The 21,761-nt window shown below is 40.6% G+C and overlaps 1 protein-coding gene across 1 annotated transcript in view; it reads right to left on the bottom strand.

The window, feature by feature from the left end:
• Positions 1 to 844: 844 nt before the first annotated feature.
• The window catches only part of LOC139709770 (probable G-protein coupled receptor No18), a 48,120-nt gene continuing 27,203 nt past the window's right edge, over positions 845 to 21,761 (bottom strand). The window contains exons 2-4 of the mRNA XM_071621731.1: positions 7,253 to 7,465; positions 3,918 to 4,064; positions 845 to 1,873 (exon numbers count right to left, since the gene is read on the bottom strand). Coding sequence (XP_071477832.1) covers positions 845 to 1,873; positions 3,918 to 4,064; positions 7,253 to 7,456 — 1,380 coding nt within the window. The 5' untranslated portion in view covers positions 7,457 to 7,465. The remainder of the gene's footprint in view (positions 1,874 to 3,917; positions 4,065 to 7,252; positions 7,466 to 21,761) is intronic.

The following is a 21,761-nucleotide window of genomic DNA, read 5'->3' as shown; positions in this document are numbered from 1 at the left end:
ATAGAACTAGCCAGAATCTTCTGACAGCCACTCTCCTAAACATACTCCTATCCTTCACCATTTTGCCACAAACACTGAACGTACTCTATACCCTCTAACCAAGCTTAGTTTGCACTCTTGTATGCTATTTTTTCTTTGTCAGCTTCTCTACGTTCACATTGTAGCGTGGCAGACACTAAGCCAACACAAATTTTGCGCGCTCCTGACTACCGCGTAGAATATACCGAAAACTGCTTGACAAGCGTATTGTGATGTGAGTAAAATGCCCTTTATAATTCTTCTGCTTCAAGATTATTTGTGACCTCCGTAAGAATGAACGGGATCGTTGCGTCACAGGCCAAATTATCCTACTTTCACGAAGCGCTCAAACTTTTGGCAGAAATCATCCGTAGATTTGTTACCTCTTTCTGATCCCAGTGCATTCCAAGAATTATTTCTTTACATTACTGAAATGTATTAAATACCTTACATATTTACATCTTTGTGCATTAGAAGTAAGGCAAGACTTTGGACACTGTCGTAGCCAACAGTTGGGGTTACAAAACGTGATAAGTTCATGTTTATATGCTGTGTCTGGGTAATCAGATCGTTATCCATTCCTGTCGCTCCGACAACGTCTTGATAGGAAATGCATCGGCAAAACCATTGTCGAGAAACTAAAGATGCGCGGGCACCAGCGCAAAAGTAATGAAATATTTCTTATGACAAAAACACAACAATTTTTGAAGATGGCGCAATGCAAATATGAGTTCTTTCATATGATGTGCGAATGCATGCCTCAGTGCAAGTTCTCTCATCATAATGACAATTGGTAAGGCAACTTGTCGTCCTTAATGGTATCATTTCATATTTTTCCGCAGAAGAGTATTTTCCGAAAAGCGTTCCTGAACTCGCGGTTAAAAGTGGTGTAGATGATAGGATTCAGTATTGAGTTACACCAGCCTAACCACGTGACCACTTGGAAGGCAACGGGTGACACGTAACACGTTGGACACACGCCCAGGAGGACGTTAATGATGAAGAAAGGCAACCAGCAACAGATGAAGACCCCGACTACGATGGCGAGGACGAAGGCAGCCCGACGTTCGCGCGATACGGAAATATGTCGACGTCGAATGAGTATCTGTTGGTGGTCACGAGTAACCGGAATTATTGGCGCTAGTGTAACTCGTTTCTTTGCTTTCGGGGTGTCACTCTGCATAGTGCTGCTGCCACTGCCGCTTGAGTCTATCTGATTGTGTCCGTTGCCATTCTCCTTTTCGTGCTGGTCGACCTGGTGTTTGCAGTCCACATTGGAGTCCAGATTGATGGTGCTGCCTTGCCCGTCGCTATGGCTCGTGCTCGCATTGTTATTCGCGTTGCTCAGTCCCCGTGAAGACGGGGTGCTGTTGCTACTGCTTGCGTTGTTGCCGCTGGGAGTCGGTGGCTTCTCGGTGGCTCCCTGGACCGTGGACACACTTACGATAGCCGGTCGGACTCTCCGCCGACTGTGATGTCGAGCGGCCACGAAAATGCGCTGGTATACGATCAAAACGACCACGCAGGGAATGTAGAATGACACCATGGACGATATGATGGCAAAGACTGGGCTGATGTTGAGGACGCATTCGTGGGCTGTGGTCTCATCGTAGCCGCCGACGAAGAGGAGAGCGGGGATGCTGACGAGCACGGACAGGACCCAGGCCGACGTGATCGCCACTGCTGCCATGAGCGGGGTGCGACGGAGAGCGTACCACACCGGTCTGGTGATGGCCATGTATCTATCCAGAGCGATGACGCAAAGATTCCATATGGATGCCGTACTCATGAGGACATCCAGACACACCCATAGGTCGCACAGTATCACACCAAGACGCCAGTCACCCAACAGCTCCTGTCAATATCAAGATAACGAAAACATAATCATCTTATTTATTGCCTCAGTGTCGTCACTGCTTTATACCAGAAGGCCCTGCCATTGCTGTTACGCCAGCATTGTCAGATACTCATTTATGCACCTGTTTCAAAATGACAAAGCATCACAGTTAAAGGATGAATGCACCACATGCATGTGATTCGAACTCGAGACCTGCACAAAGTGCCGAGTCTTCTCCACAATATCACGGTTATTCATATTCATCCGAACTGTTTAAATGTTGGATGTAAAAAGTGCTCGATTTAATGATTTTACAGGTTTATCTTAATAGTTTACTCAGCGAGTTGAAATTCGTAACCTTCACCAAATGCATATCTGGCAGTAGCTCTATTCTTTTCACAGAATAACAGACACAGATTGTAAGATTTGAAGGGGAGAAAGCTTTACGATGATTATTTCACCTGCAATGCCTACGTCTATATTTGAATTTCAGTGTGCTTTGCTTAAGGGCAACCCGGCAATTACAAAATAATAAGCTGCTGGAAATGAATAATGGACGAATGCGATGCAATGCGAAGAAGGGGTTATTTGGGAGGATCATTATAATCATATTAAATTTCTACTCCCTCAACTTCACTCAAAATAGATACACAAGACATCTCTATTCATATCGAATTCATTTAACTGTTACCCTGCGGCAAAATAGTATCCTCTCACAGTCATGTATGCCATAACAAAATGCTCAGACATATTCCGAAAAAGGATGTGATAACAGTGGAGTAATCATTGAAGATAAGCAAGGAAATAATGATACGCGTATATAACAAAATCCTTCGCACAGGAACCGTGGCAGAAGAAGTGATAGAATGCTTGCTTAATGAGGTGATCGCACTTTCATTATTAGATGTCAACATTTCCCCCAACATCCCACATGGGCCCAAGGGTTACAATGCGTGACAAATTACCCATTATTCCCATCATATTTCGCAAGAGTTGAAATCCTTTGCCATGTTTTCCGCCGTTGGAATTGCAACTCGTCTTATTTCATACACAAGTCTTTTTTGTTTTTGTTTTTACAGAGTCGTCTATAAAGACCAACTGTATAGTAGAAAAAACACAACAACAACAACAACTTTTACAGACGCAATGCGAATGATGAAGTCAAAAGCTCTTCTGATTCAATTTCCATCTGAGCCAAACCAACTGAACTTGAGAGTTCGGACAAAGAACAAAACTATTCCACCAGATTGAGTGAGTGAATGCCCTCACCTCTGACATTTTACTTCTTTGGTATACATTATCTATCTCGTTGGTAGACGTACTCTTCAGAAAGCGTAATCTCTTCCATGCTGCGAAAGGTTATTCTCAACCAGCGTATATATCCTCAAGCACTTTGTGCTCGATTTAAATTTTTCATGTGAACTATTACCATAAGCCTTTCACATCGATTATTAACCGGTAGAGAGTCATCTCAGTGAAATGATATTCAAGCCACGGAGTGTCCAATATCTGTGTTGTTTTGTGTTCATGGCATGCACGCATGACCTAAGGAAAGCGCTTCCACATCTGTTACTAATCCCACCCGAGACAGATGTTCTTGGTGCGTAACGCAGAACGCTTTACACGTTACGGTGCAGTGAACGCCTTATTGATTAAAGAATTCATCAAGTTTTTCTGCATTTTGTTTTTTGCGTTAGGTAATCCAGACACGAGTGCAGATTTGCAGTCTGTCATTGTGCATGAAGCAGGAAATGTCATCTGTAACAGTGGGGTTTTTGAAGAAAAAAAAAGTTGTATCTGAGTCATTTGTCCTTGATAATCATCCATACGCGTGCGACGTTTTTTGATAATATAAGAGAGAACCTCCGTTGACAAGACAACAAATCAAACAATCAAACAGACAATTATTAGAAATTGTGTTTTACTCAGACCATGGCGTGTAAAAAATTTGATAAATAGGCCTAGATAATTTACATACATATATTTCCTACCTCGACCCCATTCACCCCCTCATTTCCTGTCAATTTAGACAACCTTCTTTCTGGCCTATCTTCATACTTACTTGAAACGCTGCCATCGGCATCACAATTCCACACACCGCCATATCGGCCACTGCCAGCGACACGATGAAGTAGTTGGCGACGATACGGAGTGGGGCGAATCGGAAGACGGCGATGCACACCAAGGCGTTGCCAACGAGACCACAGACCTGATCATCACGAATGGTGAAAAATAAGATTATTGGAAAATAAAAATGATGACGTTGCATATAAGATTACATGGCCGGGACTCGACACTGAATTTCTTCCCCTTTTGGCCCGTTCGGGCCGCTCGAGCCACTAAAATCTTTGAATTTGAAACATGAGGGGGTGATTTTTGTGGCGCGAAAAAGAAATGTAAAGATTTATTTTGATTCTTAGCTGTCCTTTGGGCCACCAATGATATACGTGATACTGGTGTCTGAGTGATGAAACAACTCATGTCAGCAATATCAAACAGAGAGTTTAAACTTACGGCACACTGAATAAAAGTGACTGTGAAAAGAAAGCGATGGTTATAGTCCTTCATTAACGTAGATCGCTAAAATGTTAAGGGTTTCAAAGGAGGAGTAATACTCGGACTATCCAATTTTGAATAGAGTTCTACTGTAAGTTGAAAAATATCAATATCCGGAAGAAGAAAGCATTTTCAAATACAGTACTGTATTGTAATTATATTATGAAGGCGTCAATGATTGCATTGTAGGTCCTTCAATTTTATATATTTTCAATGCCGTTAGACCTCTTGAAATCGAGAGCGTAAGACGTTTTGTTAAAGTTTCGACAGATAGTGCGGTATGATTAACAACGCAATACTTTGTTGTTGCAATGAGATATGTTTTAAACACTTGTTGACATGAGAAAAAAAACTACTATATCTTACATAGATATCTGACGCATTGGTCATAGATAGTGTTTGATTATTTTTGTAGAAAGGAATCTAATTCTAGTGGGAAGTGCATGGTTTTGCAGTGACAGAGGAACAGCTAGAAATAATATTGTTTATATGATTTAATCTGCTCTTATATTTTTTTTGTGTGTGTGTCGAAAAATAAATGAAATTTAGGCGCGATGGGCATCTGGAAGTTATCTGATGCGGATTTTTTTTTCGCATATCTTCTAGGGTTGACATCATTTGCCTCTGTCATTCAAAGAGATGAAAGACCCAAAATTCCGTGGGACAAAATCAAAACATAAAGAGTGGTAAGTTCTCATAGAGAAAAAAAAAAGGTCCTATTCTGCTGAATTGATAATGGACAGTGATGGATCTGTCCGTTCCTTTCAGTGTTTTGCTTGATCGAATGCTAACCTATTTTAGATAATTTTTGATCACCATGAGGAACATTTCACGTATAAATCGAAAGAATTAGGAAAAAATGACAGCGATCAACCTAAAACCATGCCAATCGATGCAAACTGTTAACAAGAAAAAGGGTGCAGCTTGACTGGGCTGCACATCCCGAAGATCTGGAGGAAATCCACCGTTGTTGCCCTTCTAAAACCCAACAAGCCTGCAGACAATCCCAAGAGCTACAGACCAATCTCACTCCTGAGCGTGCCTTTCAAGCTTCTCGAAAGGCTCCTGTTGGCCCAACTCAACCCAGTTGTCGATCCTCAGCTCCCGGATGAGCAAGCTGGCTTCCGGCATGGTCGCTGTACTGTACATCAGATCGTCAAGCTGACTGATGACATAGAGGAGAGTTTCGAAGAAGACAACAAGGCAGGTGCTGTTCTGGTGGACTTGACTGCAGCCTATGACACAGTGTGGCTTCATGGCTTAACACTAAAGCTTCTTCGCACCATTCCTGACCGCCACCTAGTCCGCTTTCTTGCAACAATCATCGCAAACCGTAGTTTCATAACCAAAACTAGCGACGGACAAACTAGTCGACTACGCCGCTTGCGGAATGGGGTCCCTCAGGGCTCAGTTTTGTTTCCTATGCTCTTTAAAATCTACATAAGTGACCTACCACGCACAACTTCGCGACAGTATGGCTATGCAGATGATCTGGCATTGCTGCATACAGACCGGAATTGGAGCAAGGTAGAGAGTGTGCTTACTGCTGACATGGAGGTCATTGCAGACTTCCTCGAGAAGTGGAGACTGAAGCTGAGTGTCACAAAAACTACTGTAACTGCCTTCCATCTCAACACCAAAGAAGCCAACCGTCAGCTGACTATTGTGCATAATGGGACACCCCTACCAAACAACCCCCATCCAACATACCTTGGTGTGAAACTGGACAGACAGCTGAGTACAAACGGCACCTAGAAGCGCTACGTGGGAAAGTCTCAGCTCGGAACAACCTGTTACGTCGTCTGGCCGGGACATCATGGGGTGCATCAACATCCACCCTTCGCAAAGGAGCATTGGCCCTGGTCTTCAGCACTGCTGAATATTCTGCACAACCATGGTGCAGGAGCACCCACACCAAAAAGCTGGACTGTGCTTTGAATGACACCCTACGTCTCATCACCGGATGTCTCCGCCCCACACCGACAGATCTCCTCCCGGTCCTTGCAGGGATTGCGCCACCAAGGCTACGTCGTGAGAATCTCACTAACAAGCCCGTAAACAAATCCCTTGCTGATGATGGTCACCCCCTACACAGGATAACGACAAGATCGCAAGATCTCGGTCGTCAACGCCTTCGATCACGTCGACCTTTCTCCCGACATGCAGCCATCCTAAGCAGCTCAAACTTCAACCTAATTCAGGAGTGGGAAAAGAGCTGGGAAGGGACAGCCCGCCTACATCAATTCACCATTCCTCCCGACACCAAAGTTCCGGCTGGCTCTGAACTACCCCGGAGGGATTGGGTAACACTCAACTGGCTGCGAACTGGGGTAGGCAGATTTAATGCCAACATGCATCGTTGGGGACTTCGACAGTCACCGGCGTGCATTTGCGGAGCAGACGAGCAGACAGCAGACCACGTCATCTACAACTGCCCTGTTCTTCAACCCCCTGATGGGATGACCGACCTGACAAGTCCAAACGATGCCCAAGCCAACTGGCTCGCCCGGCTTCAAGAAATAGCCTGATACTACTGTCTCATACGAAAGAAGAACAAGAAAAAGAGAGTATCGTAAGATTTTCCTTGAAGACATACTCAAATTGATACTAACTAATTGTCTTCGACACTATTTATTTGATCTCTTTCTGTTATAGACTTAATACTAACTATATTAATTATCATCAATTATACTAATTATAGACTTAATACAACAACAGCAAATCAGGAAACTGGATTGCCATCTCTCCAGCAAAAGTTGCTATCATAGCAACTTTTCTTTTATGAATCGGGGTCCCTGGTTTCGAAAGCAAATGCATGGGTTAAGTGCCGTAATGCCTTACCAAGACCAGTGGTAGAAGTACCAGTGCCACAGTGCTAAGATGTTGTTCCTTCGATCCAATATCCGAAGGAGTTGTCGACGCGTTCGGTGTTGACTGCAGTTCCGGATTGTCGGTCAGTAGAAGTAGGTTATCCGTCAACGCCATCGCAAACGAGGAATCGGAGGATATCCAGTCTGAGCCGGGTAATGTCGGTATGGCGGTCATCTTCTAGTCCTACAGAGAGCAAGAAGAGAAGAGAAAAGAATACAATATCATTACGTTACTATGGCTTATTATTTTGTGGGATGCATTCTCACCGATTTTTCATTATCATAATTCTTGGTGGATTAACTGAGTTGATATTGTCACCATGACGGCGTTTACTCCATCAGAAGTACGCTTGTTTGCATACTGAAACCATGTTAATAAAAACCTCTTCTTTTGCTTGTTTCTTTGTGGCATGATAACTATACACAATGAGCATTCTTGTGCTTTGTTACATCAAGAATGTCGGATGGCGGTACAGAACATTACATTACTAACGTAAATGAATAAAAAGTCTGATCAAGTTTCTGAGAGAATATATATATATATATTTCTCCGACTACCTCAAAACGCGACAAGAATATACCTTTCTTTTCCCCCTCTCATATACAGTAAACGGTAAAGTAATGGGTATATCTGATATTTTAAAGGGGAAGGCTAGTAACTGATCAGTGGGAATCAGTGGAAATGCTGGGAGATGATTGTTCCAATCCTTATGGGATTCTTAAGAGTTCATTGTATATCTATTGTTGTGTGAAAATGATTTGCTTCAGAACGGTCTCATATTCAAGTAATGTGCAGATTAATGCTCCGTCACTGACCAGGGACGCTAACCTGGAATCATTAAACTGCACATTACTTGAATATGAGACCATTCTGAAGCAAATCATTTTCACACAACTATAGATATACAATGAACTCTTGAATGAATCCCATAAGGATTGGAACAATCATCTCCCAGCATTTCCACTGATTCCCACTGATCAGTTACTAGCCTTCCCCTTTAAGTATCATATTGATGGCTCAAACTGATTAGGTGCTAAATCCCTTACCTCCTTTTAATCACAGAAATACAAAATAAAAAGGATGCAGCCACATGTTCAGACATTTTTGCATTATCATAAAACGATTGCACCACACATAACTTATCATTACCATCTTAATGGGCACTATCACTTTTAACTGTGGAAATTCTGTACATCAAAGCTATTGCCGTGTCATGGAATTCGCTTTCTTTCCGATAAAAAAAAAACAAGCAAACCAAACAATCGAAAAGAGAAGACACAGCCCTTTAAAATTGGGTGAATATTCTTCGGGAACACAAAGGTCAATTGCATAATTAGTGCGGAACTTCGACCTAGCTCTGCCCATCGCATACTTCACGCCATGTCGGGAAGCTATAAGTCTCACGAAGGTCATAGCTAAGTCCTCTGAGTCCACATGGGTTTTAGAGATAGACCAGTGACCTTGACGGACCGGATGATGGACCTAAGCCCCAATCACCAGTGAGCAACCCTGGATTAGGCCATCAGTCTCCGGCTACATCGTCTGGAATCTCCGACCAGGGAGAGACAAGGGTTTTGATAACAGTTATGTTCTATGGGACAATCACGCCTGGTTTATAGGATTCGCTGGGTTATCATTTATTTTGTCCCATATCAGATAATATTATGCACATCTTTACGGTGCTTTAGACGCCCCATGTAACAGTTATGATTTTGAAAAGGAACATTGAGTGAGAGATATTTCTAATTTTATGCGAACTGCAATGCGTTAGCGATTCACATTTTATGTAACGTGAAGATCACAGCGTCATGATAAATACTAGCCACGCCCAGCAGCGCTTGAACTTAAAATCAAAGAGAGGTTGTTTTGAGGGGACGTTTTACAGGTTCACAGCAATTAGTTGATTGCCTTAGCCTATCTTAGATACCTGTGGAAACTAAAAGTTGGTTTGACATCGTTACTATTCATCAATCATACGCATGATTATCACATTGTTACATTGTACAGAAAATACACGTCCATGTCACAAGCAACTGTGATTCATTTTACCTCCGCGCGCTGACCTTTGTTAAAACATTACTTTAGTTCTTTTCTCGACAGTTCGCTCTAATCACTAACAATATTTAGTTTGTTTTGAAACCTACCACATACCTTTTTTTTCAAAAATCCACGGCACTCTCCTATTCTCCTCTTTCTCTTCTGCCAATTTCTATCTTAAATGTGCTCGTTGTTTGCTTGCTTGTCTCTGTTTATCAGACTTGTGGACGGGCCATTTCACTTGTGCTATAGCACGTATGAAATGAAAAAGGCGCGATGGAACGAACATGTAGCCGAATGTGGCGTCGGCCGGCCGGGGATGCACCGAAGACTTGGTACAAACGAGGAGCGGAGGAAGGCATCACCTCTGATCTTGGCGGGACTCCATCTTCCTATTACTTTCGGTTCAAGGTTGCTGATTATGTCAACACGCTCGCAGCAAGCCCGTAGCTTCTGGACCCTCACGCCTCTTGTTTATTTTTAGTTCTCTGCACGGGTTTTGGGAGCTTTTTCAAACAAATCCGTTGGTCTGTCTGCGAACATCGCCACACATGCACCTGTTTGCTGATTGCTCAACATTGCTCGTGTCACATTCATTTAAAAAACACAACAACATTATATACATTCTCAATGTATGAGCATCCGGACGATCTCTTCACGTGATCAGTGTGGGGAGTTGTAAAGACTGCACAGTGAAACCTCAGTCAGACTTTGTCCAATACAATGCATTCACTCGAAATCAGTTTTTAATCATAGGATAATTACATGTCATTTTTTCTTAAATCAACGAATCACAAATACGGCAATTTATGTGTACTTTTGACCCCTCGTGCACCTCCATAAATTGTTATGACCCCATTGATGTAAACTAGTATACATTGCTAGAGAATTCATAAACAGCTATTTAAAGTGGTATGAATACAATAATCCAAGGTAGCGACACCCAGTGAACATATCACTGAAATGTTGTGAGATGAGCACTGTATTAAGAGTTGAATGAAACCTTTAAGATCACAAGAGTAAGCTATCAAATTCTAATTCACATTCAAATTCATTCTGTTCGGAGTTTTGTGCGTTGAACATTTCACAAATGAATACAGTCATTCAGTCCCATTTTTTTTTTTTTGGGGGGGGGGTGGGGCGGCGGGAACAGTGAAATCGGGATCGGTATATTCAAACCTAAGTAAATTGCATGTTAGTCGAATAACAGCGTTTAAGTATTTTCAGCTATTCAGGATACAACGCGAATAACGGTAATCTGCCAGAAATAGTAGAATTCATTTTGTAGGATTGGAATGCAGAAGGCTGTCTATTAAGCAATTAACCTGAAGAGACGATAGGTTAAAGAAAAAGATATAAAATAAGCGTTCTATGCACACAAATAATGACAACGGTTGCATTTTTAGTATTGAATGTGCTGCGCTAGGAAAAAAACAAACAAAACAACAACAACAACAACAACAGCGAAGTATAGCAGCTATATTATTTGCATTCTTGTACATGCAGCGTCACTCACAGGTCTCTGCACTAGCGAGATGATGAGAATACTTCTTTGTAATCATATAATCGGTATAGCCATCCCTTACACATTTTTTTTTTTTATAGAACACTACCATCTTTAGCGCCCTAAGCCACGTACTCTATTTCCGCCAGAGCACTTAATTGGCTCTCTCCCTGCTCATCATTTCGTTGGATCACCAATCCTGGCACGTCTCATGACGTCGATTCCCTTCTGCATCTAGCTGTCTTCCTGGTTCTTTTTGCCGCTTTTCTCTCGCTCGGAGAAAAGGGCGCTGATTTATTCGATTATATAGCATTAAGATGTCATCTACAGATGCATACAAGCATAATTTCTTTGACCGTTTTAACGATACGATTGATTTGATACGATAATTGGACTCCACGTATAATTTGGACTCGATCATCCCCTATACATACTATCACAGCAAGGAAGAGGGTGCAAAAAAAAAAGGCACGACTATAGTGAAAGCGTGATGGTAATGAGGCAGAGTTCCACAGTTACAGAGAATACGCGTACCCGTCTGATCTATAAAAGAGAAGGGCAGCAGGCCGCATAAATGACCCTTGCATTACATAAAGGTACAAACATTATATTTGCATGAACGAAATGTATCATTGCGAATGACATTTTTTTTTCACAATTCCAATACGTACCAACTGTGCTTCAGTTCAGCTATTACGACGTCGTCCCCCCCCCCCCCGACCCAAAAAAAAAAAAAAAAAAAATCAGTGAGTGGTTACAAGATTACCCACATTATATTTTGTTGTATTGTATTGTATAGGCCTATTTCTATTGCCATTATCCTCGTCAAGCATCTGCTTATATGATAATGGTCTCCTGCATTTGTGTTACACTTATACATTAACTTGCTTAATTTGTCTCTTGACGAAGTACGTGAAACCTTAAGGTTTTGATATGCATAAAATGATTCCTCTCATCTTCATTTTGTATTATCAAGAAATACGATGATGTACATTTAAGTCAATCATTTACCTGTTTCAAGTACTGACACTGTTGATTCAAATGTCGTTTTGTTCAATTGACTTTGCATAATACAATTATCGTATGAAAAAAGGGGATGCAGATATAAACAAATCAAGTTAAATAAAATCAAACTTTGACTGAGCATAATTGGTCTAATCATAAACAGTTATCCGATATATGAATTTATCTGATATAAGAACCGGTAAACAGTCATGTAAATACAATTTTCATGATTGTCCGCACAGATCGGTTGAAGTACATGATCATGCAGACGGACTACCTCCTATAGACAATGTCCCATTCAAGCTAGATACTTGCCAGAAAATGTATTTTTTCCGTGCCTCGTCCATGTTACTCCAACTGCATTCCCCGCTGAATATTCCGTGCCTCTCTATAGGAACTAAGTAGTGCGCAAGAGCAGGAAAAGATCCATTTATGGCAGCAGAAGCGCCAAGCTATTTCTGCAATCAACGAGTTTCGAATGAGTCGTGTACTTGAATTCGATTTGATTGTTACCCGTGCAAGAGAAGGTACCTCATTGCACTCGCACAGAAGCATTCTTCTTTTTTTTTTCTAAAAATAGGCACAAAAGCAAGCTGCCTTAAATCTGAACTTCAGCACAGTGAGTTTGAGAGAGTAAAATTGTGACTAAGACAAATCAGCGTGTATCTTTCGGATGCCTGGTTTAAATGAACGCTCTTCCTAAACTTAGCCTGTTTGCATAATGCTAGTTTCAGCTCGCTTTATAGTGCTATAATGCAGGCTATGAGAGGAAATGCGCCGCCAGCTAAACTATTCCCAAATTACCGACAATTCAGAGCCTGCGGAAGAAGAAAGAAGTGGATGTAAAGTACCCTCTATTAACATATCATTACCCTTTTCACAGGCACAGTGCTTCGAGAGAATCTTTTTTTTTAAACGTAAACCTGAAGCGTTATCATTCTTCGAATTCGTTACAAGCTGTGAGAGATGTATGACGTTACAATTTCTTTATAATAACATATATCAAACAGAGTTTGAATCGAAGTGATTCTGTAACTTACAAATTTAAAGTTTTGTTGGTATGTCTCTCTATGAATAACAACAAACAAACTATGATCTTCTTTGATTTACAGTGCAAGGTATATGGAGAGTAACTGGTTTCTGGGATATCAGTGTCATTCCACGCATACCATCGAGATGGTCAGCATTAACACACCTGTAAAAGTATGACATAAACTCGGCACAGTAGAGGTTAAGACAGTCATCTGGGGAAAAAAGACAAATGGTGAATGGGTAAAAAATGAATTAATTGACTGCACTAAAATGCGAAAATTACTACGGAAGAAGAATATTGAGAATACTGTTTTCCGATGTGATACTGCGGTAGGTGTAATCTTCATATCAACGACATGCAAAACTCCTCTGAACTTCTTTCATTAGTACTGTTTGCAGACGACTCATATGTTTTCCTTTCACACTTAGACGAACATTTCGGTTCATACATTAGCCTCTGACCAACATTTTGGTTCATACATTAAGCTCTGAACTCGAAAATTTTCTTTCTTGGATCAGAGCAAATAAAGTGCCATCGAACCTTCAAAAAAACAAACACAATGAATGATTTTCAGCAACTCATTAGATAGTCTATACCAACGGATATTACCTTAGATGGCACAATGCTAGAAATTGTGCCCGCTACGACATTTTTTAAAGGATTAACCACAGACAATAAACTTTTTTCGAAACCTCATATTAATAGTGTTTGTTGTACCAAGTCCCGAAACTTAGGAGTCATCAATAAAAGAAAATCTTATTTTCCATCTTCCACCCTTTTAACGTGGAATTTTACTTTGATTTTACTCTACTTACATTAAATTATGGTATTCTGGTGGCATGGGGTCAAACACATTCAAATTCAACATATTATCTTGACAAATCTAGACTGAAATTGTTTCTGTTATAGTTTTTGTACCGGGTCTTCAGAGAACCATTATCAGCCTTGAGAGTTTAAGTCCTCAAAACCTTTTTACTTTATTTCTTTCATTTATACAATTCCTTATTACAAGCTCTACTTTTTAGCTTCCCCTCCATTTTCAGCATTATTAAGTAGAGCCTATTTATCACGCATATAGGCTTCTCAATATCTATTATGTTTATATTACATTTCTACATTGATTTTAGAATATGTAGAATGTTTGAGTGTGTTTTTTTTTCATATGTTTTGTATGCATATTATTTGTTGGAAACGAAAAAAGCTTACATGAAATAATATTGTATGATTTAAACGCGCTACGTTGATACATTGAATACAGTGATTGCGATAAAACCCTCAATGATTTTGGGATTGAGGAGAGTTTTGACTATCTACACATAATTTCGAAATATTTATTGCACAAGGGAAAATGGCGTAAGGCTCATCACTACCTTTTAGTCACTTTGTCACTAAATCATCACAGGTGTTGTGACGTCAGCCTCGGTAAAAAGCGAAGGTCGGCCCATAAAAGGAGATACTGTGATATTATACTCTCGGTGGCGGCTCACGTTTATAGATCGCCGCATTGAAAGAAAATAGCTCAACCGCTACTTGTAATGCTCCGGCACAGACATTAAGGATACATATCTTCACTTCTCTTTATCTTTCTTTCTCTTTCTATTTCTCTCTCTCCCCCTCAGTCATTTGTCGCGTGCCTACGAAAGTGCATCATGGTGCACCCATAGGAAGACGAGCTGACGTCACACCGTTCGCTAAATTCGCCGCCCTGAATTCAGGTCAGACCTAATGGAAGACAAAGTATACGTATATTGGCAAAAATAGCGGCAGTTAATCGGAGATGACAGGGCAAGCGCTATTATAATGTGCGGATCCCAGGGTTAACCGCAGTAATTGGGGGAAACATTATACAAGTAAATATACAACTAGCATAGACGAAATAAATGGAGGATTAACCCTCGCGACAGTATGATCAAAAGGTAACCTGTAGTGATCAACGTTGTAATTAAATCAATGATTGCAGATTGTTGCGGAAAATCAACAAACGAGTATACTATGGCAGGGAAACTTAACATGACTCGGACTCCGAGCATTCGTTCCGTCACTATATCTAAAAGTCTACATGACGTATGTAATATTTTTGTTGATTTCGTGAATATATAGTCTACAGTTTATTACTTGATGAGAAACAGTGATTATCCCAGAAAGCTGGAAAAAGAAAGTCGGTACAGATTAAACCTTACCATGCGGGAAAGTGCTGTGGTCTATTATTAATTTGCACCGTAGACTCTGACAAGTAGGTCCCGGTTCCATCGAGACCATCGCCTGTCGAACCTATACCCGCGCCGCATTCCTCTAAACAGAGGTGCATACATGATTCATTTTTTTCTATACAACTGCATATGGTAGCGTTATAAACATATATGTATATATATATATATATATATATATATATATATATATATATATATATGTATTGAGTAAGTTGTCCACGTGTTGGCGTGATAATATCATCAAAAACAAAACTGAAATAAAGTTCATGCTGTATTCACCAACAGTTTATTTCGGCACAGTCTAATTCTCAAGTGTTGACACTGAGAGAACAATAACATTTATTGTTTTCTCAGTATCAACACTTGAGAAAGAGCGAATCGCTCGAAAATTTGTGTGCGGAAATAAACTGTTGGTAAATACTGCATGAACTTTGGTTCAGTTTAATTGTTTTTGATTACATTAATTATGTATATAATTACGTGTTTATGTATGTATATATATATATATATATATATATATAGATGTATATATATATTATATATATATATATATATATATATATATATATATATATATATATATACATATTTACGTACATACATAGAGGGGAGGGGGATTGATCCTTTTAAGTTGCTAAAAGAAACAGTGCATATTTTGTTTACCGCACTGAAGAAAATGATAAAGAAAATGACATGCATTTAGGACTACAAAGTCATAAACGCTTTGTTTCTATCGAACACCACTAATACAGGTCATAATGCCGTACATTATTTTGACTACGATTTCATTGTATTGTACACACTCACATACGCAAACCCATGCACTCACCGAGCCATAATACACACTTCGATTCTTCCGGCCTGCGTATCATAATGCTGTCAGGTAATCATTGTATAACCCGAATTATGCATGTCCCGTGACAGTCTACTTCAGCAAACTAGCTTGTGCTTTTTCATCAGAAACTTTAAGAGTGCAGGATATTAACGTGATATATTGGTCCTGTGTTTTAAGACGGGTCAGGACGCACGTATTATCTGAACGTCGCTGAACTTCAGATTTGACGAAGATTTGAGTAATATATAGATGATGATAATAATAATAATAATGATAATAATAATAATAATGATAATTACCATTTTTACCGCGCTCAATACACAGTTTCTAAGCGCCTTACTTGTATCATAACTATACCAAAACCTAAATCTATGAGAAGGTTTAGAAGCAACAGCTGCGGTATGTAATTAAATGCATCGATATAGAAATGAAATGAACTGACGTAATACATTTTATTTCCCACACACAAACTTTCCCATGCACCTGAGACCACTGTACATTTCCGGCGTCATCTAATAAGCAGTATATTTCTCGGGCTCTTGCTCTTGATGACCTGTACTCAGGAATTGACCGAAGGGTTCCGGTAAAGACCAAGTTGCCTTTAATGTGATTACACAGTCATCAATCAATAATTTTATTTTGGCCGAATCATATTTTGGCCGTTTATGCAATGTGAATGCCGTCTGAAGAAGCAACACCTCTATTAGATCTTTATCGGTTGTGTTCATAAGCAACAACTCAACGCAACTTCTTCATTATCAAATTTTTACTATCTTTATGGGGTTTTTTATCTTTTCGAGTGATAGGATTAATGTCATATTCAAAATTTAATACCATACATCTGGTAGGTAGCTCGTTGCCTCCCCTTCCCCCTTCCTCCGCGATTGTTCATGACTTGTGTCGATTGTGAAGAATATGCCACGAACTTGATGACAATATTCTAGACCAACGCTTCTCAACCTTTTTTGAACCCGAGGCCCACTTTGGTCCCTATAAGTTGTGTTTTGTCTTGTTTCGTTTTGTGTGTGTGTGTGGTTCTTTTTTTTTTATGCCCAGTTAGATGAAATGCAAAAATCTTTTATTAATATTTTGGCCGACATCTCGGCCAACCTCAGAGAGTTTCGCTGCCCACCGGTTGAGAAACGGGATTCTCATAGATGATACGAAAACAGGAGAAAGCAAACGCAGCTAACGAATATCATCCACGTTACCTGACGTGTCTGCCTGAATTTAAAAAAAAAGCTATAGTCAATAGGAGACTGTACATACTGAATCAAATTATCCATTGCCACCTGTGAATATACGACTGCGACTAATATGAAAAAAAAAATGACAAATGGAAAGTTTTGCACGCTCCTTGGAATCGATTTCCAATATCTGATATCCATTCACATCGTTGGTTTTCTCAGCTTCCTTCTCGTAGAACTCGTAGTCCTCAAATTATGAATATGATTGCAATTCACACTCTGTCGAAATAAAACGTAATCCTCTGCGGAAGAGAGTGGACTCTGCGGAGCTTGCTATTTCTCTACTCTAGCTGCCCCAGTTTTGATAACCAACCAAATTATCATCAACACGTAAATTTGAAATTATTGTATAGTGTTATATTTACAAATGAAAGGAAATTGATGAATGATTAGTTTGAAGACGTTATAAATTTCGAGTGAACACGGTGAGAAATGCATTCACTCTTACAACTAATCTTTATGGGCAATTTGAGTTTGAGTTGTTAAGGTGAAATTGTGATTTGCATGTCATGTTATAGTGAGGTTGGAAATACGAAGGATGCAGAAAAATGGTTATTAGTAATCCATCCGTCATTGGTAAGAATGATGAGAGGAAAGAAGTCACATGGAATAATTTTCCTGGAATGGAAAAACAGACAGTACTCTGAATCATCGTCGCCTATGGAAACTGAGGGGTGTATCCATGGTTACGACGATGTATGAAGTAGATGGGTCCATCTCCCATAGCTATAGGAGCCGTTGCCGAAATGGGAGCCCTCTGCTCATTATCAGTCGCTTCAAACTTAAATGCTGGCAAGTCTCGGCTGAACACGCACAGTACACGGCTGTGACACAGTGGTCGGACCAGGGAGGTGAGACCTCCCTGGTCGGACAGAGAAGTAGTGTTTTAGCGCATCTCTGTATGGAATGAAAAACTTCGACTTGCATGTTGGATGAGTATATTCTTGAGAGTATAAGCCAAACAGGTTCTGAACTTTGGTTGTATTCACTTCCTCTTGATATAACTCATCAGATGACATGGAAAGAGGGGTCCAAAGAAAGTGAAAAGAACCAATATGTTTTCAGAGTGATGGGTCGTCATATTATGAATCTTTTCCCCAAGTCAATATTTGAGTCATGGACAGACGGAGTGCCTGAGCAGGTGCCACAAATACATCAAATGCATCTCACATCCTCCAGTTGTCATCTACGGATGAAATTCCATCACCATAGTGATGTTCCTGTAGAGGGAACGTGACTTCAATGGCCATTAAGGTTACCGATTTGCTTTTTGGCGCGGAAGGCGAGATTCTAATGCACCTCAAGCCACCGCTGTGAAAAGCTACTGAAAATGACGACAGAGTGAAATCAAATCGGGTACCTTGTGGCACATCCAAGTGCAGGTGAGAGTTCCAGGGCAACATGTGAAATGTATGCATTTTAATGCTGAAGGGTAAGACGGTAATCGCTCTGTTTGCTAAGGGCCGAATGCGAATTCAGAAGAACACACACTCACCCACACACACACACACACCCGTACACACACACACACACACGCATACACACAACACACACGAATACATACAAGAAGAAGGAAAACGGGCTATTTCATTTCTAAGTATCCATTGGGATGTCTGCTTTATCATTCTCCCAAATTCGAATTTGATAGTGGTATCATCAGCGTGGGCAAGCAAAATCTTGACCCTTCATATCGCTTGCTCTTTCGTCACCGATTTCTTTCGAGAGAAATCGTAGCCTAGGTGTTTATGTTATGGTCTTGCCTGTAAATTTCTCATCTATACACGCTTGCAATGTTTATCAGCCGATGTATGAACTTGCCCATACGGAGTAATGAGAATCTTTTCCCCCATTTTTCGCACGCGGTACTATCGAAACGCGTCGACAATTATCCAGAGTGAGACCCGAAGGAGACTCCAATTATGAACGACACATCCGTGCCAGCATCTTTGAAGAGCTGGCGGTGTGACTACACAGCGAAGTGTCCCACCACTCACTGTAATGAAGAGAAACGTCACGAGAAGGCACACTCTTACCTGTGTCACATCGACGGTTGAGAAGGGGGAAAAGAATTCTCCCGCAATGTGAACCGTCGAGGGGGAAAAAAACTTTCCGAAATTGAAGAAAGTCCGACATATTATTGCTGAGGGGGAATCTTCTCACCTCCTCCGATGCATCTGCCATCTTACAGCTATCATATTACCTCGTTTCACTCGCTCACACTCTTCACTGTCGAGCCGGGAGGCACGGTCGGTGAGCGGACAGGAAAGGAAGGTGGAGAATTAGATGTTTCTACTTTGTACAAAGCAGTGTATCAAATATATACCTCCCTTTGGAGCTTCTATCACCTGTAATGCAGTCTGCAGAACAGTTCCGGAAGAAAAAAAAATAAGTGTTTGTATTCCTGATCTATAAGAGTCTTTACTACAAACCTTAATCTTCATACTTAGAAATCTCGAGTATAAAAAAATTCTACATCTACATCTCTACATAGTGATAATCTCATCTACTGATTAATGTGTTGGTATTTTTCCTTTAAAAAGTTGGAAGTGTCAGGTGTCAAGGAGGTGAGAAGAAAATGAAACGTAATTAAACCTGTTTGAATCGACCTAATAGCAATAAATGCAACATTTGCCCTGAATCATTGCAATGTACATTAAAAGATCAAGTTTCAGTGCGAGCTCATGCTTCCAGCCATGCCAGCGGAATGCGGAGAATGACAACTTTCACGTACATATATGATGTAAATAAAGCGCAGAAGAAAGTTCTGTAATTGGGGAGTTATTCGTCTCCAACGCGGATGTATCTATAATGCGGATTATAAACATGATGGAAGATATCGCAGGCATGGTTCACATTGTCCTGGTTCAGACTAAGACTAAGATTGTGACGAGAATAAATCTTAGTCAAATAAAAAAACACAAGTATTTTGATGTCGCTCTTCCGTGTCACTATTGATGAATCTTGAGAGGCCAATTTTGAATTGAAAGATTACCGTAGCTATTATCTTGGATTCCTCTGGTCGGGAGCTGGGGAAAAATTATCTGAATTAAACGTAAAGGGGACGTGACCAGGAAATATCAACAATAATGAAGATCACGCTCTTCAAGAAATGCATGATGATGGAAACTTCGTCCAGAAAGAGTTAACAAAACAAAATTGAACTGAGAAAAGAATTACGTATATACACGTGTACGTACCTTAAACGCTCGGTACTTGACAGGGTTATTTTACAAATAATGAACCCCTACCCAAACAAAGCACAAACAAACAAACAAAACACGATGCCGCAAAGTATTGAAACGCACATTAGGAATCGCCCAATGAAATCACTGATTTCAAAAAGGAAATACAAGCAAACGCACAACACGTTACCGCGGCGTCGTCATTCAGAAAAATAAATTGGCGCCATCAAGTAGTCCAGGCCAATTACGACAATTTGCGTCGATTGGACTTTAGAATCGGAGATGTGTCCATACCGGAAGACGTTCGTGACTGGATGACTCTTACGACAGTAAAGACTTGAAGTTGAAGGACGATTCTATCCACCAATTATATGCATGGGTGTGTTATGGTGTGGATGGCAATGTAGTAATGAAGATGGTGATGATGATGATGATGATGATGATGATGATGATGATGATGACACTGAAAACAATACGAACATTGTGACGAAATCTGGAATTCAATTCGAGCCGTGTCCTTGTCGACGCGTCCTCAGGTGCTTATCCCCGACGTTTCCCGCTACCCACTGAGAGAGTAAAATTGGGTATAAATGGCAGTGCTGGGTTAGTGATAATGGCTAAGCCCTGTGGAGGATCAGACGCTATGTCATTTAATGCAGAAGTATTCTTGCAAAGAAGTCATGGCAAATGGTGACTTGCAGCTTCGGCAGTTGCATCCTGACTCTCAGATTGTTGTAACAATGCGCGCGCAAACACACACACACACACACACACACTACACAAAAATCACACAAAGCAATACCACGACACAAAACGACATGCCGATAATCTTGTGGTATCCGATGTCGATTCCCCCGAGCAATCTAGATCGAAAACAGAAAGAACTGCGAGGCAACACTTTCTTTAAAGTTGATGGATGATAAAATGATATCACCTCTCCGTTGCTATATTTCTTAGGAATCAAGTTGAAAATCGGAAGAGTCGAACGCAATGTATATGAGTGAAATGTTAAAAAGACTTGTGTGTGATATTAATCCATAACATGTAGTTGCGTCTTGATTAATTATTGATAATGGTTTCGCAAACATTAGGAAGGGACTGTACTCTCAGTTTATTTGTCGGAGTTCGTCTGCTCCGTTTGCCCGCCAATTTTACAAATAATATGTGGGAAGGTATGTGTCCTGTTAATCTTGCTGTAAGAAGGATGACTTATTGGAGCTTAAATTCGCCGCCATCCACAATCAGCCGGAGCGGCATTTACCGTGTTTACCGTGGTGCGCTCCACCCAACTCTCAATTTCCTAATGGGATTGCTCCCATACATCAGTCCACATCAACCTTTTCCAAGGATGCTTGGAGCTTAGAGCGATCTTTCTTTCCTTCCGAGGTCGTTGACTTCGGCCTCTTAATAGAAATGGGCTTTCAAG

Source organism: Diadema antillarum, unplaced genomic scaffold (genome assembly GCF_040938485.1).
Source record: "Diadema antillarum isolate AM-2024a unplaced genomic scaffold, OU_Dant_1.0 seq00001469_RagTag, whole genome shotgun sequence".
NCBI lineage: Eukaryota > Metazoa > Echinodermata > Echinoidea > Diadematoida > Diadematidae > Diadema > Diadema antillarum.
Note: the sequence above shows the minus strand (reverse complement) of the source record. Positions and strands in the feature narration are given on the sequence as shown.